Raw genomic sequence first — 19,748 nt, 5'->3', positions numbered from 1 at the left:
CTTCACACAGCAACCTCCTCACTTACCCCATTCGCTTCCTCACTTCTCTTCCAACCTCCTCCATCATCTCCATTCGTCGTAAACTGGTATGACGCACCCCCACCTTTCACCAGTATCCCCCTCCCCGGAAGGGTGAGTATGCCCGTCATGGACTCCTCCCCCCTCCCAAATCCGCTCCAAGCACTCACAACCCGTCCTAAACTGGCACGCTTATAGAAAAAACGTATTATCCCTCAATCGATTCCATCGACTGTAGGGTGGGCGGGTGGCCAAAACAATCTAACTAACCACCCTGAGGCGCTGGGGAAAGGAAGAGGAAGGACTTCCTCTCCCAGCCCCCTTTATCCTCACCTAACGACCCCACCCCTTATCCCACCCCTTCCTTCCCAGTCCCTCCCTTGCGCGAAATCCCCGGGGGAAGACTAGTCTGCTGATCTTTCTTCCCCCGGGGGCCGCATCGCGCAATAATCACTCCACGCAAGGTAACTTAGCGTAAAAGGCCATTTATTAGGACAGGGTTGGACAACCATAACCAAACATCACACAAACCCCCCAACAATCCCCAACAACATAACTTCTCATTCTTCCATTCTCTCCCATACTCCAACTACTCCATCCCATTTCACACAGCAACCTCCTCACTTATCCCATTCGCTTCCTCACTTCTCTTCCAACCTCCTCCATCATCTCCATTCGTCGTAAACTGGTATGACGCACCCCCACCTTTCACCAGTATCCCCCTCCCCGGAAGGGTGAGTATGCCCGTCATGGACTCCTCCCCCCTCCCAAATCCGCCAACCAGGGAACCCCCGGAGGGCGGTTACCTGCCCCACCCCTTCCAGTGCAACTTTCGCCCTCACTCTCTCCGACACCAGATAAGACTCATTCCATAAACCACTGATGACATCCCTCAACTCCATCATGTAGTACGCATTGCCCATGTGCGGAAGGTGCACTCCATCGTCTCTAAAAAGCAGGGGCTCCTCGAGCCGCAGTCCAGTGTGCGCCAGCACTTTGATCCCAATGTTCTCACAAAACACCCGCATTGCCCTATTCAATTTCCGTCGGGCTCGTTCCACCACTGCGGACTTCAATGCCCCCCTCCAGATCCGACGAGGGATGAACTCAGTCCACACAATGCAGGCGCCAGCCAGATTGCGTTTCATAGTCTCCAAATCCCTTTGCATCAAATAAAGCAATGACACCCCCGATTGTTTCACCAGGTCATTCTCCCCAAGATGGATGACGAGCAAATCCGGACAGCCCCTCTGCAAAACTTTCTTTGTCAGCCAGGGCAATAGCTCACCCCAGCGCATCCCACTCTTGCCCCACCAATGTACCTCGTGACGGCTGCTTCGCAGGCCCAGGCTACGACCGTACACCTGCCTGTCGGAATACTAGGAGGCCCAATGCACAAATGAATGTCCAACGATCCAGGTAACCGTCTTGGCTCCCGGCCCCCCAACATAACCTACGGAGAAAAAAGAAATTAGAACACGAAACAGAACAGAACCGCTCCAGCAGCTGTCGCGCCCTTACGCACCTCGCTGCTCTACTTCTTCACGTACCACTCGCAACAGCGCGACCTCCACCTACCAATCCATCTGATCTTGTCCCAGGACCACCCCAGCCGAGCTGCCGCCGTCGCCGTGCCGATCCGGAAAGAGTGCGTCCCATACCCCGCCGGGTCCCTACCTAGGCGCCTCACTGCCATTCGCAACACCGCCAGCAGCTGAAACGCCGTGACCCTCTTCCCGGAAGCATGACAAAAAATCTCTCCTACACTCCTGCCCACCTGCCCGCAAAAATTTCTCCATTCTCGCACCGGACAAGCTCCTGCCCCTCCCGACTCGCACAACCACACCCATTTTCCTCTTCCAGCCTGGTCTGTTTTGGACCGCCCCAGCCAGATACCCAGGCGCGCCCCATCCATTCGAACGTCCTCAAACCCCCTACCCGGAGCACCTCTAGCCCCCAACAACTCCGAAACCCGGAATGCCCCAAAGAACATCCACATCATGCACAACCGAAACAACGCCAACTCAACCACGTCATAACAACAGAAACTCAATTCCGCCAATATGTCCAACAGCAATTCAAACGTAATAGCTTCCCGCACAGCTGCCCCCCCAATCTCCCCCCTGCACCCTACCCCAACCCTTCAACATCTTACTCAGCAACTCACTCCTTGCTGGATCAAACCCCAAATAAACCATACCATAGAAGGAAATCCCCGCCAACTTCCCTGCAATCGTAACTTGTGACAAACCCCTGTCCATGCAGTGCAAAACGTACCTCATCACACCCTCCTCACAATCCCCCTGAGACATATGCCAAGCATCCTGTGACCATCCCAGAAAAGCACCCAACTCAGCCCAAGCCAAACGATACGCCCGCCTTGTGGACTCCGCAACAGACTTCTCAACCAACTCCACCACTCTCACTCCCCCCAGCTCCAGATACCCTCCGGCACCTTGGTCTTGAAAACCTCTGCTCCTGGCGCCAACCTTCTGAAACGCTGCCACTGCGAACGAGACAATGCATCCGCAATGTCATTGCTAGCGCCCGGCACATGCTTCGCGCGAAACAGCACATTGAAACGCAGCACCCGCAGATCCCTCGCCCTCTGATTATTCACCAGGTCAACCACCGTACGGTTGTCCACATGGAACAACACCGATCTGTTTTGAAATTCCTGCCCCCCCACCTGCAGCGCAACCACGAGCGGAAAGAACTCCAAAAAAGCAATCCTCCTGCCCTGTGTCAACCAGTGCGCCGGCCACTGCTCCGAACACCACCTCCCGTCCCAGAAAATGCCAAAACCGTGTGCCCCAGCCGCATCCGAAAAGATTTGCACCTGCCACACCATATTGTCATCCGCAAAATCCAATGAGACCCCGTTGAAGTCGCTCAGGAACACGTGCCAGATCAGCAGATCCGCCCGCACGCCCATGGAAATCCGCACCCTGTGGTGGGGAAGCACCGCCCCCGACATGGCCAGCCCCAACCGTCTGCAAAACGTCCTGCCAGCCCGCACCACGCGACACGCGAAATTCAGCAAACCCAACAACCGTTGCACGGACCTCAAGTCAATCTTCCGCTGCGCTACCACGTGCAGCAAAAATTCCTGCATTTCCTCCGCCTTCTGCTGGGGCAAGCGCGCCACCCACGCGACCGAGTCCAATCCAATCCCCAAAAACGACAGACAACAGGTAGGCCCAGCCGTTTTTTCCGGTGCCAAGGGAATTCACCAGCCAGTCGCTGAAAATGCCTCAAAGCCTCCCCGCACTCGCCCGACTGCCCGCGCCCGACGAACAAGAAATCATCCAAATAGTGGGACATCAGCCGGCGCCCCGATCTGTCAGTGAAAGCCCACTACAGGAAGGAACTGAAAGTCTCGAACAAAGCACAGGATACCGCACAACCCATGGGCAAAACCTTGTCCACAAAGATCGCCACCCCAAACTACATCCCCAGCAATGGAAAGTCCGCCGGGTGAATGGGCAGGAGGCGAAACGAAGACTTGATGTCACACTTAGCCAACTCCGCCCCCTGGCCACAAGCCCTCACCAGCTCAATCGCATCATCCACCGATGCATACAGTACCCTGGAATCCTCCTCCGCAATGAAATCATTCACCAACGACCCCTCCGGCCACGACAAGTGGTGAATCAGGCGAAACTCCCCTGGTTCCTTTTTTGGCACCACCCCCAAAGGGGATATGATGAGCTCAGGCATCGGCCACGTGTCAAACGGGCCGGCAATCCTCCCCTCCAGAACTTGCCCCCCTGCCCCCCAACCTTCCCCTTGCCCCCACCCAGAACGTCCGGGGGCTGGTCCCCCCACCCTCCCCCCTCTGACTCACTGCCAGAGAGGTACAGTGCAAAATCCTCCCCCACCGGCTCCTCACTCTCCCCCCCCCCCCCCCCCGGTCGCTGTCCTCACTATACTCCACCAGGCCCAAGCCCCTCCCCCGCCCAAGTGCCACTTCCCCCCCCTGCTCCGCCCGCACCCCTCCCATGGACGCCCCAGGGGGACCCCCTGCCCCTGAATCGCCAGTCCTCCCGCCCCCCCGCTCCCCCTCTCCCCCACCTCACACACGCCTGTGGCCCCCAGCGCTGGGAGGCTCATGGGCCGATCACCACGCTTCCCCCCGGAGCCTGCTCTCTTGGCCCCCCCGCGTGGTCACCGCATGCTTCTTTGGAGGCGGTGCCTCCAAACATGCTGCCACTGCCGCCACCACCCCAGCGGAGGCCGAGCGCGGCGTCCGGGTCATTCCGACCCACGCCTGATCTAGGACCCCCGGCCGCAGGAGATTCGATCTCCCCGCGCGGCCGAGGAGCTGCAGCGCTGCGCGCACCGCAGCGTCATCCGGTCTCTGCCCCGTGCCTATCTCAATAGTCGTTCGACCGCCTCCGTGCCGACACTAGACCCGCCTCCTACGATTCCTGCACTGCTCCCAGGCTGCCACCCGTCGCCAGACTGGGCCGCCTCACGTCAGACGCTCCGCCGCCCGAAGGCCCCAACAAAAATTCCAAAACAATCTAACTAACCCACCCTGAGGCGCTGGGGAAAGGAAGAGGAAGGACTTCCTCTCCCAGCCCCCTTTATCCTCACCTAACGACCCCATCCCTTATCCCACCCATTCCTTCCCTGTCCCTCCCTTGCTCGAAATCCCCGGAGGAAGACTAGTCTGCTGACCTTTCTTCCCCCGGGGCCGCATTGACGTGGCCCTGAAATGCTATTCCTCTTGGCGGGAGTCCTCCCCGCGAGCCTCTCATGCCCCTTCTGCGCCCCCAGTCCCTCTGTTACACAGAGCTGGCCGCCGGCCTTGGGATCGACAGCTCCCCTAGTGGCGCAAGCATTGATTTTCTCCCATGAGCATAGGCACATCATACTCAGAGCTCTGATTGCAGTGCTTTGCCCTCCCCCCTCCCACCCCCCCCATGATACGGCTTCCTGCTTTTTGTTTTGTTCGAAGTTTGCTAGTTTCATTTTTCATTTAATCCCGTATGTGGATCTGTGCTTTTGGTGTTGGACCGGTCCTTACGCATTGGTGAAATGACAGTTGTACAGACAGTCGCGGTGGTAAAACTCGTAAACATACACGGCTCTGCGGTATCCAGTCGGGGGTGGGGGCAGGGGGACCTTGGGCGCCGTGAGCCAAAGAGACGCCGTGCACAGCTCCTGTGCAGGCAGGTCCGAGGAGCAGGAGACAGGGAGGGAACAAAATATGCTTCCCCCCCAATCAAAAGCACGCATTTTGGACCCGTGCCAATTAGAAGCATGGGTGGAGCAATAGATCTCGCCAGGAGTTAGGCGAGATCTAAAAAAGGGCAGTGCATAATTTGGCTTTTTTGCCACATAATTTAGTCAACCCTGCCCCATAATTTGGTCCTCTGTTACTGCATGCCGGAATGATCAAGGTTGCACTGGAAACCAAAACCAGCTCTGGTGACTGTTCAAAGAAGCGCCATACTACAGCACTTGGTGATTGGAATGGGACCTGGCCCGAGAGCAGCCCCCATAGCCTGCAGGGAAAATTCCAGGGTGGCAGAAAGGCCAGTCAGGGCATGGGCACGACGCCGTCGTTGCTTTACTTGTCCTGTGTTCCCATGACCTACTAAAACATCAGGCCCAGTGTTTTTTTTAACTTTATTTTTTAGGTTCACGTTAAGTCCTATGCCCTAGAAAGGAAGCCTTCTCACTACGTGGAAAACGTTTCCATTTCTGGCACCGGAACGGAAGGGGTCTTGCAGCCTTCCGCTCTCTTGTCGCCAGGTTAATGCCCGCCCCTGTCGCGCGCCGGTCCCATCCGTCTCGGCGCGTCGCAGTCAGATTCTTAGAATTAAACCGAGTCATGGCGGTGACACTTTCGCTAATGCGTTCCCGTACACTAAGGCGCTTGAGCTGTAATTACCTATTTGCATTTCACACGAGCCGAGCGCGTGGGAGAGGAGGCCGTGGCGCTCGGCGATTAACCTGTCAGGCCCAACAGCAGTACAAAGTTATCCGGCGACGGCGCGCGCTCGTTTGACATATTCCGGAATTAGAAATATGTAAAACAAATATTGAGCCCAGGTCTCTGTCCGTGCCTGCCTTCACGTTGCCACCAAATAAAGTGGCTGTTGGGGGACGCTGTGGTCGCGAGAAGCTAATCCGTGCCTGTTTCACGAAATTCAATTCTAGACAGTCGCGGAATTTTCTAGACGCTGCTGCAATTACTCAGTCTCTTGATGGTAAATAAGGCTGCTGTAGCATGTTATGCTGAGGTGTAAAAACATGGGCTGACCAGGATGCACGCCGTTTCAAAGTGTGCGTTTTTGTAATGCTAGAGTTGTTTGTGGAAACACCGAGCTTTTATGAAAAAATTAACTGTTCATCATTTAGTTTTTTCCTTTAATTATAGATAACAAAATGGTTCCTCATGCGATGGGGCCTAAGAGTCAGAGTTGCGACTTTAGCCCTGGGGAACCAGTTTCGATTTCCGGGTCAACACCCTGTGACTTTGGCAAATGCATCACTTAATAATCCACCTCTTCCCAAAAACAAAAACAAATTCTGACCTTATGTACAACACTTTATAAAGAAGATCTCCACAAAGGGTACATTTGCAGACATCCTCTGCATATATATTTCACTGGGTCTACACTACAGTAGGATTACATTTTTGCCTGTGCACTGCCAAACTTTTTACCACGTGTGTGTCATTGCAATCAATAATTCCAGTTAACGAGTATTTGCAACTGCAGTTGTATATTTGCCAGTCTGGCCTATTTGCTGTCCTCTTGTCTACTGCCGACTCCTTTCAAGTCTGCGATGCTCCAGAGTACATGCAAAGTTAAACACATGTTGCTGGTCATCTCTAACATGCCAAGGCCGGTCCCCATGCTTTGACTGCTGTTCTGTCATTCTTCCTCTTCTCCAGAGACAATGAGGGATTTTGCTATTCTTAGTGGCACTGTAACTAGACCACCAAACCCCTTGTCTTCTTGCACCCATGTTAGCTTTACGACCCTACCTCCGAAATAATACCCCCCTCTCAACATGCATGATGATGCTCTTGGTGCAAAATGACATTTTAGGTCACTGTTGACCACTTTAATTGAATTATCCAGGGGTCTTCCAAACCATTTTCATGGGTTGGTGGGGCCCGGGAGCTCTTAATAAGACTGCCAGCCCTTGAGGAATCTTACTTGCATCACTTCTTCTGTTTCCTTGATGACCAATACTTTATGCACTAATTGGATATTGTAAAAAGACCATTTGACGCCCATTAAATCTCACATTGCTCTACTAAAGTGTAAGGATGTGCAAAGTTGCCTGGTCTGCTGACTTACAACTTCACACAATTAAACAAAAAAATACAAGCTTCACGCAGTGTGGAACTCGTAGAGTAAAAAAAAAAATCAAAAAACATCACAACATTTTCATTGGACCTTTGTATCAGTTGAAAAACATTCTATACAGCACCATAAAGGGTTACCGTGCTGCCCTCTGTATATCCTGGTCTGAATAATAGACCTCAAAACCAAACAGAGGCTTCTGAGAGTATTTGCTGCTCATCCAATTTTATCATATCATTATTATCTGGGGTTTTGATTTCACAAACAACTAAGGAAAAAAAATAACTGAAACTAGCCCTTTTTAGAAAGAGCCTCTTTTACATTCCATATAAAGATGTGTATAGGTGATTTCCCAAATTAACCTTTAGGGTAAATCTGAATTGCCCTGTGACCGGAAGAAAAAGAGCTCCCATCAGAGTTCGACATTCCAGTCCACTGAGGACTGTCTCTTACTTTTCCTCCCTGTTATTGAGGTGATACAGTCAGGACCCTTTTCAGAGGGCTGCAGAGCATGCCGCGGATACTTAGCCCAACCATGGTGGTTGAGACCTTTTACTCTTGGTGTCCCGGGACCCGGCCTACTGTGGATCCTGCTCAGCTGGGCCAAGTACCGCTTCTGCACTTGACTTGCGTGGTAGATGTGGTCATGTAATCAAGGCTCCCTCGAAGGGAGATGTAGATAAAGGTCAGTGAACACGACTCACAACTCAAAGTGCAAACAGTACAAACAATACGTCAATGTCCAGCCAAATACATGCTTTTATAGGAGAAAGTAGTATTTTATTTCTAACTCTACACACGCAAAGAAATACGACATTCAAAAACAACACAATCCCCCTTGAGGTCGTGGCTATAGCAGTTGTCGGGCAAATCCCTGTACAATCCTTTTTCGTGTAAAGAGTGTGCGGTTGTTTCCCATTCACTGGTGGCCACATCCAGGTAATGCTCACTATTAGGCCGTACTCAAGAGTTCCCCTTGGACTCATGCGTATTTAGTCAAAGGTGCCTATGGTGCCACAGCATCATTAGCAGTAAGTCCCCTGGGTCCCCACAGGCCCAGTTCTGACCTTACCCGCTCCGGTGGTATGGAAATGTGCAGCAGTGCAGTGAATGCCCTCTCTGTGGACACTCCTGAGTTTAGGTTCTGTTTGGCAAAAACAGGCTGCATGCAGTTCGCATGGCAGCACCCGGCAGGCTCGTGCTCTCACCTGAGCAGTGCTGCCTTGTCGTCCAGTGATTGGAGTTGCTCCTGCTCAGCCAACTCGTGGTAAGTCACTCTTCCCCTATTCCTCTAACAAAGGAGGGGTGAGAGGAGAATTCTCCAGCTTCTGATTGGAGCTCTGGTGAGGGTGTGGCCTCCTCAGCTGCTTCCTGCAATCCTCGGGGTAACAGTCGGGTACAGTTGATGAGCTAGACCTGCAGGTCACTGTAGTAATCCTCGCATCCAGGCCACAACACACACATTTGTCCATTTTGATACCGTAGCCCCTTCTGGCATATGAATTGAGGTGTTGCTCACTATCAAGTGCAGACTGTTCTGTGCGAGCACCTTCAATACGCTGGACACAAGTTTCATGCTCCGGCCTAATTAAGGTCACCGGTGGACCCTTCTGGAATACGGGGTTACGGATGCGCAACAGTGTGGTCCTGGTGCTCCCTGCATGGCATACTTTACATAGCTGAGATCATGGCAACCCTATCCTGGCATACAGAGGTCACCAGACTCTTCTTGCTTCCGGACAAAGACACGATCGGCGCGCAGCCACTTTCCTCACACTTCGCTTTGGGAGTCCTCCTTGGTGGGGTTCCCCACTGGACCTCGATCCCTCCAGCGATCTCCTCTTCCGTACAGGACACACTGGTCTTGGTAACCAGCTATGCGATGGTGCTCCAGGACAGGTGATCTTGGTTTCCCTGGTTAGTGTCCCCTCACCCAGCAGGGAGACTAGAAGGCCTTTGCCCACAGCCATGCTCACAGGCGGAAGTCTTGCAGAGCTTCCCCTCCTCACACAGCCCGTCTGGCTAGTTGGCAGATGACAACATTTGGTTTTGGATCTCAACCTTATAGTCCATTTCCAGACCCTAAAATTTTATTTAGAGTCTGAGTCTCTGAAGTTTTATTTTGGGGTACTGCTTCTTTTGAAATTGACACTTCTCTTTCTCTTCTTACCTCTTAAAGGACCATCTGTCACAGCAAGCAATACTCCAGATCTGATTGTCTCACAGCACAATTTATGGGAGCAACCAGATTTCCCACCTGGATGTCAACCACAATGATATGTACATGAAAAGGTTAATCTCAGACTCCCCCAGCCCTACTCTTAAAGATTGCCTTATCAGCCCCATCTCCTTTCCTGAGATGTGCCCAGGCCCCTTCCTTGTGATCTATCACTGAACCAAAGAGTACTCTTTTGAAGTGTAAAGGGAGTTTTTCCCTTTTTCCCTCCTGTGTGTGTCCCACCCAGCTGACCAGAATGTACCAATGCCCAAATCTGTCTGGGGGGGATTCCTCTCCTCATGTCTTCACCAGGCAGGCCCGGGCTTTCCAAAATGGAACACAGGGTCCTTAATGTACCATTGCAGGCACGTTTACTTAGTGTATGTTTACAGCACACTTACTGTCCAGCACTGGTACCTCCATGCATTGTACTCTTACATAAACATGCTTACAGCACACATTCCTGAGGGCATTGTTCAGCACTGAAGTGTCTCTATCTTTAACCAGGGTGTGATATTTACAAACCCACACTTTGCCAGCACACACACTCACCATATGCAACACTTTACCCTCCATGTATGGTACTTCACGTAAGCAAACATACATCCAGCACATGCTTTCATTATGCACACACACGCTGCACAGCACTGCATCTTTCATATAATATATTCCTTACAGGCATGCTCTATCCACACATGCACTGGACAGTACTGCTTTATCCCCTGTTCTGTACCCTTCCCAGGTACACGTACATTCAGTGCAGAGTCACTACTCCTGTGCTACGCAGCACTCCGCATCTACCTAATGTAGGTCAAGAGTGAGTTAAGCACACAGCAGTGGAACTTTTAAAAAGGTGAGTGAGCCTGTAGGCCTCACTCCAGTGATGCAGGGTGAAAAGGTCCTGCTCACTATGACTGATAACTACATGGTATGCAGGCACCACTGTGCTCGTGCTGCTTAGATCCTGGTGCAGGCCGTAGCCTTCCACCACAATGAGGGTAGTGGTTTCGGTTCACCTCCCAGTCCAAGAGACGGGCCTATTTCATGTGGCATGCACACATGATCTGTGTCTGCCTATGATGAAAAATCAGCATTAATGATCGAGACAACAATACAGTTGGGCACTCGGGGCAGGGTACACGTCTTTACCATGCAAAGGACTTTCCAGACCCAACAGGTACCTCCTCCTAAAATTCACCACAGACGGCACCCTCTCCTCGATTGGTCATCTGCTGGTTACCTTCAGAAAGGATTTTCTACCCCTCCAATCCTTTGAGATGCTCTTGGTGTTGCCTCTAGAAAGGTGGCTTCCTCCTCAACCAAAAAACAAAGCCATGCAAGCCAACCAAGACTTGGCCTTTCGTTGTTGCCTCTTGCTCCTTTGTGGCAGCACCAGTGCATGCCCTGCAGGGAAAGCGGTTCACAAACTGGCAATCTCTCAGGCTTCCCCAGGTTCAGTGTATTGGGGATCTTTCCCAGTTACAACCTTCTACTTGTTTAAGTTTCTAATATCAATTACATGGGTTGGGAAATGTTTAGAACTAGTCACTAGACTCTAGGTGTACCTTTCAGAGGGGCGATCACTGCTGTCAAAAGAGGGCAACTTTTGTCCTCTTGAGAGTACCTCATTAATCTACACCATCCATGCCCCATTGGATGACTTGCCCAAGGGAACGAATGGTGCCTGAAGCCGAGCAGGTTTAACTCCACCTCTGGTGAGGATTTGGTGTAGCCTGGCAAACTTTGCTTCCTTTGCCAAGGCAACTGATCCTCAGCCCTCCTGAAGAGTGTTAATCTTGCTCTCAAATGTGCTACTACTAAACAATTAAAATGCAATAACTGCTCAATAGGAAATGCTCAAACTGCAATTTTTTAATCGGGTTATCGTACCAGTAATGAAATTGGAAAGCAATGAGTGTTTTCTCTCGCTGCGTTTAATGTAATACTGGTGGTCCCTGATGTTTTATGAGGTAGTCCTGCGTTCACTTAGTACAACAGTATTAGCTACAACATTTTCACTCTTCTTGCTTTGCTAACAATATTTATTAAGTTCATGTATTGAGACATTTTCTTCTGTTGCGTTGCATTCTTTAAGTATCAGAGCATTGCACATGAAGTGGCCTAGTTCTTTAGGCTCTTACATTTCAGTCTTGCATGGGTTCTTTCCATAAATCCGAGAGCCAACAAGCTATGAGTAGCCTGGAGCAGTCTTAACCATGCTAATCTGTGTTTCATTACAGGAGCTGCTCCGACAAGGCTGTGTGTTCCAGGAGAGGCATGGCTGGGAGAGGCCGGGTTGGTTTAACCCAACGAAATCAGCACCGGTAGGCACTTGGGGACAAGTATACACACATCCAAAGCTGTGTGAAATATACTATCATGATGTATTGTATTGCTGTAACCAGGCCAAACTTCCTGCATTAGCCCCAAAGGACTACAGTAAGTATTACAGTCAGGCCCCAGTAACAAAAATGTCAGTGCTTCACGCTTGAAACCTTCCCGCTTTTCCCGGCTGGTCCAACAAATTTGCCAGGGCTGCTTTGAGTTCCCAGTCTGGCCCTGATTACAGTAAGAGAGCAGCCATTATAATGTCTCTGGGTGAAGTATTTGCATCTTGTATTCTCTTGGACATGAATGTAGTTGCATTAGTATCCAGTCGCTGTCCATATTTTACCCATATCCTCTAGCTGAAAAGTACTGCGTAGCGGTATCGAATATGAGTCTGCATATGTCCTCTGATGATCAAGATATTACGTTCTTTAGTGGAAATGTGTAGCTCGCACTCTAGAACTGTACAGATTTTCTTTGTTGCCTGAGCGAGCAGTCAAAGCCTAGCTCATGGGTGTTAGTGTGAAGATAAAGTTGGATAAATTGTAGAACAATTGTAATGCACCACATAAACAGGAGTGGCAAGGGAGGTATTAGATATAAATAACACATATAAACACCTTAAAATAATAGTATAGTGAAAATCAAGAAGAATGGTGATAGTTTCAAATATCTAGTTCTAGTCATGCGAGTGACGTTGCAAAAAACAATCCTTTAGTGCATTGTGGGAGCGCAGGTCTGATAAACAGGCGAGGAGGCCGAATATTGGGTCCAAAAGGACGAGTTTTATTAGAAAAATGACAACTAGAGGGTTGTTGTTGTTGGGTTGGTGCTTCTTCTTGTTCCTCTCTGGATTGGACTGGACTGGCCGGGGTTGTAGAGGATGTTCCAGGCTCCTTCTCTTCAATACAAGGGTGTTCTTCCCGGAGGCTCATAAGAGAGGAAAAAGGGAGCCGTCAGTTTATTGTTCTACAGATTTGTAGTGTCAAGTACCCGTCGCCACACCTGGAAGTGTTTTTAGGAACTAGGATGCTTATTTTCCAACTGCTGGGTTTCCCTGGGGAAACTATTAGTGCCATAACTTTGGTATATCAGAAAATTAAAGCCGTTTATAAGTCACATTAAATCCGGCTCGCAATATGTACAAGATGCGCGCTAAATAAAGAAGGCACGCTTCAAGAAGAAAAAACAAACGGAAACAAAAAGAAAACTTAAAGCATGCTAAAGATGATGAGGGCAAAAGTATCGTGAGATACTCTAAATGACATGCCGGGCGCTAGCAAGTTAGAGCCGGTAAAGGTCCTGCCACTTATGCAAGAATCGTGCTTATCTGAGTGCTCAACATACACATGGGTGTTTAAAGATATAAACCCCGCTATCCGTGCCCGTTTCCCCGCTCACCACCCCCTCCTCCTTCGAATCCTTCCCCGGATCCCTCGGGCTTTAATCACTCACCACTCCTGCTGCAACTCTCCTGAGTTGCGGCCGCTCTCCAGCATCCTCCGGCGGACACCACCACTCTTCGCACCAGCGGTCGTCTGGTTCCTCGTCTCCGTCTTCTAGGGCGTCTTCGAGCTTTCTCCCGGCACGTCCTCGTTGTGTCAGTCTTCTCTCGTTGTTCTCTCTTCCTCTTCCGATACCGTCCTTGCAATCTCCTCGTAACCACTCTGTCTCTCTTCCTCTATGACGTCTGCCCTTTACATTGGGCGGTGGCTACTCCTTCCGGTATTACCCCCGCCTACTTCCGGGGTCACGTCCGCGTCTCTCTGCAAAGAGACATTAGAGGAGAATGGGTCTCGCAGTCCGTCACGGCCCCTCTCACGTTGATCGGTGAAGGAAGCACGAGTCCTACATGGAAGACCATCCCAGGGCGTTATCCAGGTGATCGCCTCGGGCATTTCCTCACATCCCCTTTCCCTAGCTGTCCTTCTACTAGGGTTGGCATCCTGGGAAAACCTAGACAAGTAATCCACATTTCCTTGCTCACTCCCTTTTCGGTGTTTTGTTTGGAATCGATAGAGTTGCAGGGATAGAAACCATCTAAGGATCCTCTCGTTGTGTCCCTTGTTTCTGGCCAGCCATTCTAGAGGGGCATGGTCGGTGTATAAGGTGAACTCTCTTCCTTCAAGATAGTACCGCAAAGTGTCTATGGCCCATTTAATGGCTAGTGCTTCTTTTTCGATAGTGGCATAACTCTTTTCTCTTGGGAATAGTTTGCGGCTGATATACAGGATAGGTTTTTCTCCCTGCAGTGTCTTTTGTGACAGGACAGCCCCAAGTCCTTGATCTGAAGCATCGGTTTGCAGCACAAAGGGGAGAGAATAGTCCGGACTGGCTAATACAGTGTCAGAGGTCAGTGAGGTTTTTAGAGTTTCAAAAGCCTGTATTATGTTCGGGGTGGGATATTTTAGTATCTCTTCTGTTTTGACCTTTTTTTTTAGTAGATCTGTCAAAGGGGCTGCGATTCAGGAAAAGCTAGGGATAAATCGGCGGTAATAGCCAAGTAGCCCTAAGAAAGCCCTTAGATCTTTTTTGGACTGGGGAAATGGTATTTGGGAGATTGCTGATAGTTTAGACACTTGCGGTCTTATGACTCCTTCCCCTAATAAATACCCTAGGTACCGCACGGTCTGGGCTGCTAGATGACTTTTCGCAGGATTTATTTTGAGACCGTGGTGTTCTAGGGTCTGTACCACTTGGGACAAATGTAGTAAGTGTTGTTCCCATGTATCACTATAGATGATGATATCATCAATATATGCTCCTGCGTATCTTTCGTGGGGTTGCAAAATCCCATTCAAAGCTCTCTGGAATGTGGCGGGAGCTCCATGTAACCCAAAGGGTAGTACCTTAAACTGATATAACCCATCCGGGGTAGAAAACGCAGTCTTTTCTCTATCCTGTTTTCTGAGGGGAACCTGCCAATACCCTTTGCATAAATCTAAGGTACTGATATATTTCGCCCGGCCTATCCTCTCGACGATTTCATCCACCCTGGGAAGGGGATAGGTGTCGAATTCGGAGATTTTATTGACTTCTCTGAAGTCGATACAGAAGCGTACCGAAGCGTCAGGCTTTGGTACAAGAACAATGGGTGAATTCCATTCACTTATAGACGGTTCAATAATGTCCATCTGTAACATCTTTTGGGTTTCCTCTCTTATGGTTTGGCGACGAGCCTCGGGGATGCGGTAGGGTTTCAGGCGCAGCTTTTTCACCAGAGGGGTTTTTATTGCATGTTCAATAAGTGTGGTGCGACCTGGAGAGGTAGAAAAGGTGTCCTGAAGCGGTAGTAGTACTCGTGACAGACTAACCCGTATTGGGGGAGGGAGATCCGGATCGATACTTTGATGGAATAAGGGAGTCAAATTATTTGCTAAGTTTATGGATGTCGGCAAATGCCTCTCCCATTTTTTCAGCAAATTGACATGGTATATTTGGGAAGTATGTCTAACCGGATCAGTCTCAATGTGGTACGTCGCAGGGGTTATTTGTTCAACAATAGGGTATGGTCCCTGCCACTGTCCCAACAACTTATGATCAGATTAGGCCATCATGAGTAGCACGGAATCCCCCACGTGGAGGGTCCTCTCTTTAGCTCTCTTATCGTACTGCCCTTTTTGGGCTGCCTGGGCTTCCTCTAAGTTGTTTCGAACGATGTACCTGATTTGGGACAAGTGGGTACGTAAATTAGATACATATTCTGTCAAAGGCTTGGAATTATTTGGTTCCGCTTCCCACCCTTCTTGGGCCATCTCTAACAAGGTACGGGGTTTATGTCCGTACAATAATTCAAAGGGGGAATATCCGGTACTTTTTTGTTCTTTGCACCGGATAGCAAATAAAGTCAAGGGTAGCATATCTTCCCATTTCCTTGATTCTAACGCTAAGAGTTTTTTTAGGGTAGTTTTGATAGTGGAATTATACCTCTCGACTAACCCGTCTGTTTGTGGGTGATACGCCACTGTCCTGATTTGTTTAATTCCTAATTGTACACAGATTTGTTTCATCAATCGGGACACAAAGGGTGTCCCTTGATCGGTTAAGATCTCTTTTGGGAATCCCACCCTTGAAAAAACAGTAATCATGGCATTAGCTATGTTAGAGGCATCAGGTCGTCGTAGGGGTATGGCCTCCGGAAACCGGGTGGCGTAGTCAACTAACACGAGAACATACCGGCACCCACTACGGGAAGGCAATAAAGGACCTATGATATCCATACCTATACGACGGAAAGGCTTTCCTATAATGGGTAGGGGTTGAAGAGGTGCTCGAGGAGGATGGTATCTACTATTTCTATGGCATACCGGGCATTCCCTACAGTATTTTTTTACATGTTGGTATATCCCTGGCCAATAAAGTCGTTCCATAATCTGCTTCTCTGTTTTGTCTGCCCCGAAATGCCCCCCCAGTAAGTAACTGTGTGCTAGGTACAATACTTTTTCCCTAAATGGGCCGGGAATCAATAGTTGGGCTTTTTGAGAGGGGTTCCCCTTTCTATATAGCAACCCGTTTTTCTTAAAGAAGTAAGGACCTACGTGGTGTGGGTCTTCATCCTCTAAGGCCCTTTTCCAAGCTTCTTGCAACACAGGGTCTTCTCTTTGTGCTGCATGGAAACTCCTGTCCGTTTCCCAGGGATTCTCGACCTATAATATGGGCAAAACCAGTGAGTTGCTTCCTTTCTCGGCCCGCCTCTGCTTCCTGCTTTTTCCTGGTTTTGCTGGTGGCCACTCTTTATCCTCATCTTGAGAAAAGGGTGCGGTGGACCACCACTCTTCATCCTTGGGACTGGTACTCTGTACTAGTCGTGACAGCTTCGGGTAATCATTCACGAGGATAAATTGTTCCGGCAGACTAGGTATCAGTCCAACTGTTAGGGTGGTCCCTGGGTCATGTGAATGTTGTATTTGCACTCGAGCCGTAGGGTATGGCTTGGTGTCCCCATGAACACATCGTATAGCTACAGTCCCATCAGTCGGGCCAACAGAGGATCCCAGATCCTGCGGTCGGACTACGCTGTGTAGACACCCTGTATCAGCCAGAGCGGTCACGGGACGTCCATTCACTGTTATCATGCAACGATAGGGTGGTGTTTTTTTTTTAAAGGAGAGCAATAATAGTTGCGAGCCATCCCTATTTCCATGGGTTCTTCTTTCTGGGGGCAGAATCGGGCGATGTGTCCTATCCCTCCGCAATGAAAACATTGGGGTCCCATAGGAGGGGGTCGTAGCAGTGGGGTTCCGGGTACAATAGTTAGGGGCTCTGGTTTCTTGACAGGTGGTGGACGAGAAGGACGATGTGTTCCAGGACCCCCTGTCTTCCCTGGGGGTTCCTCTCGCCCTTTCTGTATTTCTTGGGCTCTGTTATATGCACTGGTGATTTCTACTGCAGTTTCCAGGGTTAAATTAGCCTGTTGGCGTACCCACTTTGGAATGGGTGGATGGAGCGAGGTCAGGTATTGCTCCAAATATATTTTGGCCATAATCCCATCCTTATCTGTGGTGGCTGGTTTTAACCAGCGATCAGCCATATCTTTTACCCTGAAGTATAAAGCTCTGGGTGTCTCTTGGGGACCTTCCTTCATGTGTCTCAGTTTCAGCCTGTAGGTTTCATCGTCCACTCCTAACCTTTCCATAATGCATCGTTTTATGTCTACATAGGGAACCACCCCTTGAACGGTAGCTGCTTGGTAGGCTGCCTGTAAATGCCCGGACAGAAGAGGTCCTAAGTATTGGCCCCATTTCTCGACCGTCCAAGAGGCCGCATTAGCCATCCTCTCGAAATTGTTAAAGAAATAGTCAGGATCTTCCCCACTCACATATCGTTGTAGAACAGGGGTACTCATAGTATGGCCCGCGGGCCGCCAGCGGCCCGGCAAGCCTTCCCTGGCGGCCCGCGGACCTTGCAGACATCGTACCCTGTGCAAGCACCGCCGGTTGCAGCAGCGCGGAGCTATGGGGGCCGGGCGATTCTTTTAAAAGCCAAGTCACTTGTTAATGAGGCTTTGTTGTATTTCACCTCTTCTTAGCGCCCCTGCATCTCCCCTCTGAATGAGTGGAGATGCAGGGGCGCTAAGAAGAGATGAAATACAACAAAGCCTCATTAACAAGTGACTTGGCCTTTAAAAGACCTGTGAAGTACTTGGGTGCGGCAGCTGTTTGTGTACCAGGGAAGCTGACTCAGCGCCGGGTGAGGTGACGGACAGGGGGGTGGGGGGAGCGGGCAGCAGCTAGTGAGAGCAGCAGGTGAGTTTAAAGCGGGAGGAAGACAGAGTGCGACAGAGGGAGGGAAAGAGGGAGAGGGGGAAGACAGAGCAGGAGACAGGGAGGGAGAGACAGCGAGAGAGAGAGAGACAAGTTGGGAGAGGGAGGGAGACAGAGGGAGGGAGGGGGACAGAGGGAGAACAGATGGAGAGGGAGGGAGACAGAGAGGGAGGGAGACAGAGAGGGAGGGAGACAGAGAGGGACGGAGACAGAGAGAAAGGGAGACAAACTGATTGAGAGAGAGGGAGAGAGATAGAGAGAGGGAGGTAGACAGGGAGAGAGAGAGGGAATGAGGGAGAGGGAGGGAGGGAGAGAGAGGGAGGGAGAGAGAGGGAGGGAGAGAGAGGGAAGGAGGGAGGGAGGGGGAGGGAGGGAGACAGAGAGGGAGGGAGGGAGACAAACACAGTGAGTGAGGCAGAGGGAGAGAGAGAGAGATAGAGGAAGAGAGACAGGGAGAGGGAGGGAGACAGGGAGAGGGAGGGAGAGAGGGAGACAAACAAAGTGAGTGAGACAGGGAGGGAGGGAGGGAGGGAGGGAGACAGAGAGAGAGGGAGGCAGACAGAGAGAGGGAGGGAGAGAGAGAGAGAGGGAGGGAGGGAGAGAGAGAGAGGGAGGGAGACCGAGAGAGGGAGGGCGACCGAGAGAGGGAGGGCGACCGAGAGAGGGAGGGCGACCGAGAGAGGGAGGGCGACAGAGAGAGGGAGGCGACAGAGAGAGGGAGGGCGACAGAGAGAGGGAGGGCGACAGGGAGGGAGACAGGGAGACAGAGAGAGGGAGGGAGGGAGACAGAGAGAGGGAGGGAGGGAGACAGAGAGAGGGAGGGAGAAAGAAGGAGGGAGGGAGACAGAGAGAGGGAGGAGACAGAGAGAGGGAGGGAGACAGAGGGAGGGAGACAGAGGGAGGGAGGGAGACAGAGAGAGGGAGGGAGACACAGAGGGAGGGAGATAGAGGGAGGGAGACAAGAGGGAGGGAGAGGGAGGGATGGAGGGAGGGACTGAGACAGAGAGGGAGGGAGACAGAGTGAGTGAGACAGAGGGAGACAGAGACTGAGGGAGGGAGAGAGAGAGAAAGGGAGACAGAGGGAGAGAGAGAGAAATAGATAGAGAGAGAGGGAGACAGAGAGAGGGAGAGTGATAGAGGGAGAGTGATAGAGGGAGGGAGGGAGGGAGACAGAGCTAGATAGATAGATAGATAGATATGTGTGAATGCCGGGTCTGGTGGCTCAGTGGACGAAGGCGTCTGCTGCAGGGGCCTGTGTTCAACCTCATGGTCACAGTTTTTTTTTTTTGCTCTAGCCCCGCCCCCTCCCCACTGCCCCCGCCCCAACCGCCCCTTGGCCACAAACCACACTGTAAATTTGGCCCAGAGAGAAAGTTTGTGAGTACCCCCTGTTGTAGAACAACGGAGGGTAGGGTGGTGGGACCTCTCTGCTGTCCCAGGGCCTCGGTGATTTTATCCATGGCTGCCCCATGGGTTTGACTCTGTCCCGCAATTGCTTGTTGTAACTTGCCCCTATCTTCTTCGACCACGGTCAGGAAGCGTTCCATCACCTTCCCCAGATGTTCCTGGTTTTCCGCCTTTTTGGCTAGGGCC

General features: G+C 50.9%; 1 protein-coding gene across 5 annotated transcripts in view; it reads left to right on the top strand.

The window, feature by feature from the left end:
- Positions 1–19,748, top strand: part of SARDH (sarcosine dehydrogenase) — a 613,955-nt gene that overhangs the window by 379,898 nt on the left and 214,309 nt on the right. For all 5 annotated transcript variants that reach the window (XM_085612553.1, XM_085612590.1, XM_085612570.1 and 2 more), the window contains exon 12: positions 11,805–11,888. In XM_085612553.1, coding sequence (XP_085468679.1) covers positions 11,805–11,888 — 84 coding nt within the window. The remainder of the gene's footprint in view (positions 1–11,804; positions 11,889–19,748) is intronic.

The sequence above is a fragment of the Triturus cristatus genome, chromosome 1_2 (genome assembly GCF_964204655.1).
Source record: "Triturus cristatus chromosome 1_2, aTriCri1.1, whole genome shotgun sequence".
NCBI classification, from domain to species: Eukaryota; Metazoa; Chordata; class Amphibia; order Caudata; family Salamandridae; genus Triturus; species Triturus cristatus.
This window is presented reverse-complemented; position numbering and strand designations above follow the sequence as displayed.